We start from the raw sequence: 11548 nt of genomic DNA on the forward strand, positions 1-11548 counted from the left end.
TAGGCTAATTGCCATAATTTGAGTCATTTTGAGGTGTACCTGTGGATGTATTTCAAGGCCTACCTTCAAACGCAGTGCCTCTTTGCTTGACGTCATGAGAAAATCTAAAGAAATCAGCCAAGAAAAATTGTACACCTCCACAAGTCTGGTTTATCCTTGGGAGCAATTTCCAAACACCTGAAGTTACCACGTTCATATCTGTACAAACAATAGTAAGCAAGTATAAACACCATGGGACCACGCAGCCGTCATACCACTCAGGAAGGAGACGTGTTCTGTCTCCTAGAGATGAACATACTTTGGTGCGAATAGTGCAAAACAATCCCAGAACCACAGCAAAGGACCTTGTGAAGATGCTGGAGGAAACCGATACAAAAGTATCTATATCTACAGTAAAACGAGTCATATATCGTCATAACCTGAAAGGCCGCTCAGCAAGGAAGAAGCCACTGCTTCCAAAACTGCCAATAAAAAGCCAGACTACGGTTTGCAACTGCACATGGGGATAAAGATTGTACTTTTTGGAGAAATGTCCTCTGGTCTAATGAACCCAAAATAGAACTGTTTGGCCATAATGACCATCGTTATGTTTGGAGGAAAACGGGGGAGGCTTGCAAGCCGAAGAACACAAGCACGGGGGTGGCAGCATCATGTTGTGGGGGTGTTTTGCTACAGGAGGGACTGGTGCACTTCACAAAATCATGGAGGAAGTAAAATTATGTGGATATATTGAAGCAGCATTTCCAGACATCAGTCAAGAAGTTAAAGCTTGGTCGTAAATGGGTCTTCCAAATGGACAATGACCACAAGCATACTTCCAAAGTTGTAGCAAAATGGCTTAAGGACAAAAAAAGTAAATGTATTGGAGTGGCCATCTCAAAGCCCTGACCTCAATCGCATGGAAAATTTGTGGGCAGAACTGAAAAAGCGTGTGCGAGCAAGGAGGCCTACAAACCTGACTCAGTTACACCAGCTCTGCCAGGAGGAATGAGCCAAAATTCACCCAACTTATTGTGGGAAGCTTGTGGAAGGCTACCCGAAACGTTTGATCCAAGTTAAACAATTTAAAGACAATGCTACCAAATACTAGTTGAGTGTATGTAAACTTCTAACCCACTGGGAATGTGATGAAAGAAATAAAAGATGAAATAAATAATTCTCTCTATTATTCTGACATTTTCACATTCTTAAAATAGTGGTGATTCTAACTGATATAAAACAGGGAATTTTTACTAGGATTAAAAGTCAGGAATTGTGAAACTCAGTTTAAATGTATTTGGTTAATGTGTATGTAAAGTTCCGACTTCCTGAATATCCAAATTGGATTTTAATAACCACATTGTGAGCCTGTTACCATACGTATTTGACAAATATCCACTTTGTTAGATCAGATTTGTTCAATATGCGCCAATCCAGCTTCCTCCTATTCCCCCCACTGTCTGTATTTCATTGACCTCTTTACCGCATCTATCCCCATTTACCGCTCTCTCTCTAGGAGTTCAAACTCATTTTCATGTGTTGAAATCCCTACACAAAGTTTCATGAAGATATTTTTTTAGTTGTGAACTTGTTCTAATAGCCTTTCGTCAACCTTCTCCATGTTTGTTGTCAAGGAAGTGAGTTTGTGTGTTATACGGGATGTACCACACCCACTTACGTCAACCAACCATGTCTATGCGGAGCTATGCGGAGCTATGCGGAGCCCTGGACATTGTTAAACATTTTGGGAGGTGCGTTGCATCGGCGTACCAAGCTCGGTTTGGCCTCCGGAGGCTCCGCAATTGTGTCAAGCATAAATTGGCTTTCAGGGTTAGGGTAGGGATTGGGCGTGGGGACATCCCAAGGTTTCCTGATAGCACTAACCCTCAGTGAATTATGTCAAGTGTTCTCACAGGTAGTTAGCTGGGGGTGGCGAAACGTGAATATGAACCGGTCCCTGACATGTGACAACCCATGCATCAAAACGTAGCTACGAAGCATTACTTTGTAACCTGCTATGTTTGTTTTTGTGTCTCTGAAAATAAAAATCAATGACAGAGCTTGAAGAATACCCTTCGCAAAAAGCAAATATAACCCACCAGATTTCGCAGGCTTCACTAAAGGACTGTAATGTTAACGTTACCACAGTTGAATGTTACCTAGCACGACACTCTATTTATGTTTGGGCATAGCATCCATTGTTTGTCACAACACCCAACACTTCACGTAACAGTTTGTGACCAGTGCGCATTTGACACTTTATTGAGCTGGCAAGCTTCTATCTACTCGGCACTCACCGTAGAAGCAGTAACAGTTAGTTCACTGTGGTTCACTCTCCTCTCCGACTGGTGTAGTTGCATTGGGTGATAGTGTCCAGCCAAAGCAAGATTGGCTTATAGCCATGTAAAGAGCACCCTGTTCAGGCATCAAAAAAAGTCTCCTATGAAGGATGCTTTTTTCCTTCATCTTTTCTGTAGATTAAATGCCGACACACATACATCCTGATATATCGGTTGGGCTCTCCAATTCATAGTTGGTTTCTTTATTAATTTAAATTTGGAGCTAATGAAATGTTTCGGATTGTCCAATTTGACTGACATGGTCAGTGCGTGTTGGGCATTACGATCGGGTCTCTTGCAGTTGTGCTCCAAATGTATGAGTACTTGGATGCTGTGGGCATGTTGGCAGGATTTAAATAAACGCAACCCAACGAAAACTGTTACATACCATTCATTCCTTGACATACCCTTTTTTCCTCATTATCTCGCAAATCTCTGAGACTAAATTTATGACACGAATGATCTATAACACTTTGTAGTCCATTTTGATACTAGAATAAATCTGACATGTCTCCATGCCACATAAGCCGTCTTCAGCCACTTTTTAAGTGTTTTCTTTAAACGCCACAAAGACCCTAATATAATTCGATAATCCTCAAATCAACAAACATGGCCCCTCTCTGCCCTGCCTCTGCACACCTGATTGGTCAGGCCTAGACGGGCAGTGAAACTGATTGGTGCAATTCTTCCTGACAGGGAGACATCCATGAGGATTTCTGCACTGTGTGCAGACGCAGTGGCCAGTTGCTCATGTGTGACACATGCTCACGTGTCTATCACCTGGACTGCCTGGACCCACCCCTGAAAACCATTCCTAAAGGCATGTGGATCTGTCCCAAATGTCAAGACCAGGTAAACGCAGCACCCGACCTACTGATCAGGGGGGAGGCATTGCCCAGCAGTCCAGTGGTTCAGTGGTCTAGATCTGAAAAATTGGTTGCCTTTTCAAAGTGGGCAATTGCCACAGAATTGTCCACAGGTTATCCAGAAATGTAATCTTCCCCTTAGGCTGTCATCAGCTAGGCCTTTTTCCTAAACGACAACATTAAGATATGGCTGTTCAAGAAGGAACGGCAAGCTTCAACATGATTCAATATTATTTTATGTAATTCTTTCCCATTCATTTTGTTAGTGGATGATGGCATCTTACACTCCCATCTGATTTTGTTTGTTTGTCCATCGTGATATCACCAGAGGGTGGCCAGAGAAATGTTCTCTTCCATGTCTAGGTAATGTCGTGACTTCACAATCACAATACAACAAAGCTGTGCTCTTCTCTCCAGATACTGAAAAAAGAAGATGCAATTCAATGGCCGGGAACATTGGCTATTGTTCATTCCTATATCGCCTATAAAGAAGGTAGGAATAGCACACCAAAGACCTTGTGCCTCGACAAACATGACATTTGTGCTTGGGCTACATTCAGCTGAAGCGGTGGTAGATGGAACAGTTCTGTCACTGGCATCTCAAACAACCAAATTGCCTTTTAAATCTCACTGTTGTCTGTGTGTTGTTTCTGTTTCCTAACAGCTAAAGAAGAGGAGAAACAAAAGCTAATTAAGTGGAGTGCTGAGCTGAAACTGGAGCGGGAGCAGTTGGAACAAGGGGTCAAACAACTCAGCAACTCTATAACGGTAAGCTCCATAGTAACAGCAGATCGCCTTTGTAAGAGAGTTGTTTCCAGATGGCCATACTGGAATAGATGGAAGTGGCTCAGATCTTGAATAATAGTGTCAGCTAGGTATTTCACGTAACTACCCCTATTGCTCTGATCAGAGATGCAAACCCGTCACTTTTTGGCAAAATTTGCCGTTTTGATCTCCAAAATAGGTAATCCACGTGAATCGTGTAGAGGGCTGCAGAAAAGTGCGCAGATGCAGTGTATCACCCGTTGAGCTATAAAAGAGAGGCGCTAACAGATACTGTGCCGCAAAACTTTTCCTAATCTTGGAGTCTTTTTTTGGAACACTTCTATAAATGTGTCCTGTGGAATGCACATGGAATTTTGACTTGGGAGCACCAGTGCGCTCAGATAATACATTGAATGCTCAGACCGTTTTATAAGTATCATTTTAGGGGCGTGCGTCACGAGTGAAGTAATTTGTCAAATGTTACTTGGCCTGTAAGAACCATTAGTACAGGCGAGTCTGATTTTATTTTTAACTGTACCACAGCCTCTGCCATAGGCACAAAACCATGCTCCGTTAGTTTCTATGGTTGCACCTCTACAATGCAGAAAACCGGTTGTCTCTAGCCCAAACCATTTTAAACTAAAGACCTATTTTACCGGAATAAGTGAGGATTCACAGGATGCTCTTTAAGGGGTATACACAAATGAATCCTCATGATGAAGGAACAATGAAAATAGTTCAAATAAACCCGATTTTAATCTATAAAATAATTTGTCACAGAAAATAGATGATTTGCACTATATATCAGAGGTCATTACCACTATATAAATTAATAGGGACATTTTCAGGTGTGCCACAATTTATATTCCTTACTACATTCCTTTTGCCCAATCACAGGTACGCCTTTAGATATTAGCAAATCATCTATTTTCTGCAGTAACCTTTTCTATTATAGAGTAAAAAGTGTGAAGTTAAATTCAATGCGTTGTAATGAGTAGAGATGTGAATTAAAGGGACAGGTTTTTGTGCAGAACATGCGTCCTTGGGGGGGAGAGAACTCTGGTATCGCGATGCTACTTGGTATCGTGATACTTGACCTGTCATGAAATCGATAGTAAAATGTTGCTATTGTGACAACCCCACTTTTTAAAAAATAGGCACATTTTCTTGCAGTTAACACTGATTTTTCATTGTTTCCATGCGAAAAAACATTTCACCTTTTTTTTTGGCCCTCACCAGTTTGCATCCCTGTCTGAAGCTCTATTGGCTTAAAAAAAAAGAATGCCCAGAGATACTGATGGCTGACGTTAAATTACATTTAAATAGAACTGCATAAAAAAAAAATTGCACACTGTTAGCAAAGCTTTCTAGCTACATAGCCAAATGCTAGCTAATTGGCTAAAGTCCTACAGTTTGCAGTTAATTCGCTATACTAATACTGTAGCTGATTTCTAAAAATGTAGCATTTATAATAACTGCACTAGTAGTAATATAGTTACAGTTCCGTAATTGGCCACAATGGAGAGTAAGCTAGCTTGCTCTTCGCTTGTTAGCAAGCGAATGTGGATCTGTCAGGAACAAACATGATAAAAGATACAGCTATGACTAGTTTTGGGGAATCTTAATATGACAGCAAAATATTTCTGTAAACAAATGAAGACTCCATTTGACACCAGATAAGGTGCAGTGACGTACAATAATGGTCTCAATATAGACTATTTTGAAACTGTTATTTTTACAAGTGACTTTATTGGATTAATTTAAGTGTGTAAATGTATTATTATTTAACCCTGTTTCCTCCCGTCTAAATAGAAATGCATGGAGACCAAAAACATCATCCTGTCTCGACAGAAAGAAATGCAAGTTTCGTTGGAGAAGGTCAAACACCTGGTCCGCCTCATTCAGGCTTTCAGTTTCAGTCAAACCATGGAGACCGAGGGTACAGGTGACATCACAGAAGATGTTACAAAGAACATCACGAGGGCCAAGGATGCAATTGTCCCAATTGAAAATGCTGTGGACACAGTCAACACAGAGGCTGTAGCAGAAGTCAATATCCAGTCTGTGTATGGGGTAAAGGCCAAGGTCACAGCACAGGACAGCAGCGATGTTGAAGCCAGAAAGGAGGAGGTTGTAGCTGATGTTACCATCAAGACGGTAGCAGGAGTTAGCGCTGAGCCTGTTGCCGAAGTCAGCACCGTTACTACAGTGGACAGCCGTGTTGAACCCATGGCTGAGGTCAACACCGCTGAGGAAGTGACTGAGGCCGAGACGAAAACCACAGCAGTGGTCAGTGCAGAGGACTCTACTGGGGTCACGACCAATGGCACCACTGACCTTGTGTGTACTGATGAGAGCTGTACTAACAAGGACGAGAGCTGTACTAGCAACACAAACACCAACCATGAGAACAAGGTCACCACCACTAACAACACAGAGCAGGTGGTAGAAGAGGAACAGGAAGAGAACACAAACGATGATGGCAGCAGCACCAACAACAGCAAAACCTCAGAACCTTCCCAGAAATCTTTGCCAGCTCTTCTCGACAGTTTGGACAATAAAGAGTAACGCTCTCTTAAATCGGCCCCACCCCCACATTAAAAAATGACTTTTGCTTTCAGCTTTGAAAGGTGCCCGACGTTGCCAATCTATATAAATGTTACTTGTTTTCAATGTATTGTCAGACTGTATCAATAGTAAATCTACAGCCCGAGTCTGAGATTGCTCTTGGATGCTGTAGGCTATTATACCCCAAGCATGGGTGAAAGGGTGGTTTGTGTACCAGTGTCATGCCAATTAAGGATAGAAAGAATAGTAGTAATGCTAAAAGTAAGATAATTTATAACATCACACCATTGTGTGCCTGCAACAGCTGCCCTCAGAACTCTCGTGGGGGTTGTTTTTTTAGGTTGTCTTTTGTTCCTGGGGAGGCAGGTTAGAGATGTCCAAAGACTGCTGCACCGAAACGTGTTTCTCTGGCATTAACTGAGAGAAACATCAAACCAAAAGATTGGCAAAACAGCTGAGGACAGGGCTTTGAAAAATTCTAAAGCATCAGTATTTAAGTGGGAAACATTGAGGCGCCAGTTGAGTGTCATTGAAAATCAAACATGTAAAAGAAGAGAGCCTTCAGTTATCCCAATACCTTCCTCCCTTTTCCCCATTCTCAACCGTACATGACCAATAACTATTGACCCATTTACACAACACCTCAGGCAAAACAAAAGCAACGTCCACCTGCTTTTGAAGTATGAGGCAGACTGCTTATAGAGCTTGCTGACCAGGGCCTTGCTGAGGAAGACCCAGGTAACAAAGACGGTCATCTCAAGAGACAGTGGAGTCAGATCACACATGGTAGCTTAAAGTTTTCAAATGGTGTAGGTCCAGTGCAGTGATTTGAGTTTCTTTCGTGAGTCAGTGTCAACTGTGAGCACTAAATGTTAAATTGCAATAATGTTGCAATGTCAAAAACAAACACACAAAAATATCTATCTGGGGTGTGTTTCTTCTTTTTATAGGAAAAGATATTCAGGTCTTCCTAGTCTTAAAAAATAAGTGCATTTCTGTTTCATTAAACAGTTGTTTGTTATTAAATGTGTTTAACTGGCATAGTTTATGCAAGTAATTATCTTTTAAAAGAGGTGACCTTTGCATATTATGAAATGTATGTTTTTGTTTTAATTCTGAACTGCCAAAATGCTATTGTATCCAAATATAGCAGGGACATGTCCACTAACTGTATGGAAAGATCAAGGAAAAAATGGAATATTCAATACCATCTCAGCAATTGGCAATACCTGGTAAATAAGCATGAGTGCTTATTCAACAATCTCATCAAAATATATTTATTTCCTGGAAAATGGAGTGTTGCATCAGCCCATTTTGGTGGTGGTAAGGAAAAAATACACAAATCCTGAGATTAAAGCACAAGCTTCTGCATAACAAATGTGTGCTGAAAAACGTTTTTGTATGTTACATATAGAACATAACAGTATGCATTTTGTTTGTTGTCATGTAATTTATCCCCAATTTGCCAATATTTTTGTATTACCCAACTTATCTTTGAGGGTGAGACAGGCCTTGTGCAGCAGAAATTGTCTTGCTTCCCTACCCATGAAACATGCTTGGATAACAGAACTGCCCAACGAACCTATCCCTAAATACTCAATAGATTTGTGCTTCCACTGGTATTTGTTTTTTAATGCGCCATCAACATATGTGTCCAATGTTTTATAATTTGTGGGGCCAGTACCCTGTTTTTTTTTCCCCCACTTGTTTTTGACCAAGTTGTTCCTGAATTGTTCAGCAACTTTTGGAGTTGGGACCATTCAGGAGACTGGTGATATTTATTGTTAGAGCATATGTGTCAGGTCTCAATTTTTTATTATTTTTTATGCTATACTGTTGCGCATTGCAGAGTGCACAGTCTGCAACATACATATCATGTTGACGTCAATCCATGACCAATCGACATGTCTTTGGAGAATGTTTTCTGTGTTGAAAACAGGGACTTTAAATTCCAGAAATTCTACATTTGAAGGGACCGAATTTTCTCAACATTGCAATTTTTCTTTCTTAGCTATGTTTAAAAAAAAGATGTATAAATGCTGAGTCAATTAAAATACAAGTCTATTTTTTTGCAGTTTTTTTAAACACATCAGAATGGAAGAGTTTGACCAAGAGATGCAATCAAGTGCAATTGCTATACTTTCTTGTCTTGTACTTTCTCATAGATGAATAAAAAAGGGTTCTTTGCCTTCTGAGTCTCACAGTACTCGTAAGGATATATCTTCACCACGGAAACACTGCATAAATTGGCTGGGTGTCAAACATTTTTCATACGGTGTCCCTTGAATAGAACAAAGTATTCAGACATCCATTTCACATTCATATGTTTTTGTCTTTGTTAAGCCTGAACTTATTTTACAGAGACACTTGACCTTTCCCCTTTTTCGGTACCTCGAGTGCCTTTCTTCCAACAGCATATTTTGTGTCTTGACTTGCACTGTGGCTTGTATTATTACCTTACTACACACAAACACACAGGTCTAGCTCTTATCCTATGTTATCCCCATGTGATTTCATATCCGCCCACAAAATTCTGAATCTTCGGCAAACATATGCATCTGAATTATAGAGCACAATTTGAATCTGCATAATGAGTTATTTTTTTAATAAAACTTTGGACGTTAAGTTTTTTTTTCTCACAAGTAGTCTGTATAGCAGCTGCCTTAAATGTATTTTATTTTTTGTTATCTCTTCAGGTGAATTCAATTCATTTTGAAATATATGTAATGGGTAATTCCTGTAAAACATGGGCAAATCTGTGGTTTGTTCATAATGTACACCACTCAGTAGTTTGTTCAAGTGTCACAGGCACTGGTACAATATTTATGGAGGATTCTTTACAAACTATTGTATAAGAAATTGAATATGTGTGACTGTTAGAATGGTATGTTTTGTTGTGATGCACTTTTTGGTTGAATTCCCACCCAGTATTATTTTTATATGGTCCCGTCCACCCCAAAAGATGGGATGTTGTATATAATATGAAATAGAAATAATCCAGATATCATCTTACCCTGAATTTACCTCCCTATTGTTGAGATTCTAGAGGCATGCTAGTCTTGTCAGCATTAAAACTCCGTAAGTACAGTGCCAGTGATCATTACTTGTCCTCTTTTTGTTCCCTCCTTGTGCAGCTTTTTCTTTTCTCACCCATTCTTTTGTATTTGCCATGCAGTAAATTTCATCAAATTAGGTCATTATGAATTGAGCCTTGGCCTGTGTGCTTCAAACAAAACAGCACCCTGATTGGATAAACTTCTTAAACCCCCTTAGCACCATCTTTCCAATCAGTCCTTCTTATGCAAGTTTTTTTTTTTATACAAATGTTTGTCAAACTTTTTAAATATGCATTAACTGTCTGTTTTATTTTCTAAAGGTTGTGAAATTAGTCACTTTTCATTTTACATTCTGGCAACATGCCATAACTATAGTATACACAGTAGGCATCTCAAAATAAGAAAATTGAAGTTTTTCTAGAACACCATTTGATGTGGCATCTCTGGCAATAGTGTGTTATATTTGGAATGCTCCAATGGCAGAGGATTTTAATGCCATGAACTGTGAAGTCTGTAATTGAGGAAAAAACATCATATAAGATGTAATGAAAGTGCAGTGTCTTTTGGCTCATTCTTCTCAAGGACCATTTTCTATAAAATGTTTGCCTTCGCTAATGCACCATGCTGAATGTTATTGTTCGGGACATGGGGTGGGGATAGTTGGAAGTGGTCTAAAATGGTCTTGTCTAAAATTGTTGAGTGCATTGTCGTGTAAAAAAAAAAAGCCGAAAAAAAGCCGAAAAAAATACATTCAGTTAAAGTACTTGAGCTCTTAAACCAATATACCCAAAGAATATTGCAAATGTGCATTTATATTTGGAAGCCATTATGCATTTGATACATATCAGTTCATAGTGAGGCTATGTTAATTTCTGCTTCAGTATAGCGTGCAAGTTCACGGATGTGAAGGAAAAGGTAGTTAGCAGCGGACACACAAAATGAAATGTACGTTGTTGGGCTAGAGGGTTGAAAAGTGAAAGGGTTTCTTTTATGCATAAAAATTACATTTCCCGTTCATTCCAGAGTGAAACTTCACAGAGCGATCCTGTAGAGTAGCTCACTTGTACATTCTCACAAGTGCATTATATTCTGTCAATGGCTTTTTTAATATAGTCTGGATTTTTTTGTTCTTATGATATACCAAGTCATGATCGTGGCCTTCTAGTATTGTTGGTACATTTCATCATCCATAATACTCATCATTCATATGTTGTGACTTCCCTGTTGTAACACCTTGAGCTTCTTACCTCATCCACTGTAAATTCAATTGGAGGAGTTTCTTTTTTAAGAGTGCAAAAAAGTGTCAAAAAAAGAAGCTTCCATTTGGTGAAAGATGATGCATTGTAGCGATACAAATAAAGGTTCACCTGGTGTGCTGAATTATGTGTAAATTGTTAATTACACAACTGAATATTTGTAAAAAATTGTTTGTATTTTTTCATAATTTTAAAAGTGTGTATTTGACTTCTCTTCTGTTACAGATATTTTTCGTTTGTTCGCCTGACATTGAGTGGTCCGTTGGGTTTCTTACCTCTCCTGTATTGAGCCAATTCTGTGATGAATAATTTGTATGCAGTGTTTAGAAAATACTGTAGGGAACATGGGAAGAAGTTGATATTAGGAGCATTTGATCAATTTGTATTTATTTATTTTATCATTTTGTTAATAAATTGTCAAAAGCAACCTGCCGTGTGTGTGTGTGTTAGGATTTGTGGGGGCTAGATCTAGCAGCTTGTGGGAGAGGGAATATTCGATATAGTTTTTGTAAAATTAAATGTTTTGTTCTACTCTTGGACTATTTAGTTTAACTAAGAAGTTTAGTTTGACTCAACTTTCCTTTACATACATTTACATTTCAATCTCGTCTTGTGATTGTCTTAACTGTTCAGGTCTGGTTTGATTGTGTACATTTTCCAATTATTTCAACCATAGTGCCGAAATCAGTCTATTTGAGCACATAATAATTGAGGTCAGT

The 11548-nt window shown here is 39.3% G+C and overlaps 1 protein-coding gene across 5 annotated transcripts in view; it reads left to right on the forward strand.

Annotated features, from left to right (window-relative positions):
* The window catches only part of phf21ab (PHD finger protein 21Ab), a 79090-nt gene extending 67834 nt beyond the window's left edge, over nt 1-11256 (forward strand). For 3 of the 5 annotated variants that reach the window (XM_029668661.1, XM_029668664.1, XM_029668662.1), the window contains 4 exons: nt 3015-3170; nt 3602-3677; nt 3849-3952; nt 5762-11256. In XM_029668661.1, coding sequence (XP_029524521.1) covers nt 3015-3170; nt 3602-3677; nt 3849-3952; nt 5762-6517 — 1092 coding nt within the window. In that variant the 3' untranslated portion in view covers nt 6518-11256. The remainder of the gene's footprint in view (nt 1-3014; nt 3171-3601; nt 3678-3848; nt 3953-5761) is intronic. The other 2 variants (XM_029668665.1, XM_065022712.1) reach the window with 1 other exon arrangement.
* Nucleotides 11257-11548: the final 292 nt, after the last annotated feature.

The sequence above is a fragment of the Oncorhynchus nerka genome, linkage group LG9a (genome assembly GCF_034236695.1).
Source record: "Oncorhynchus nerka isolate Pitt River linkage group LG9a, Oner_Uvic_2.0, whole genome shotgun sequence".
In the NCBI taxonomy this organism is placed as follows: Eukaryota; Metazoa; Chordata; class Actinopteri; order Salmoniformes; family Salmonidae; genus Oncorhynchus; species Oncorhynchus nerka.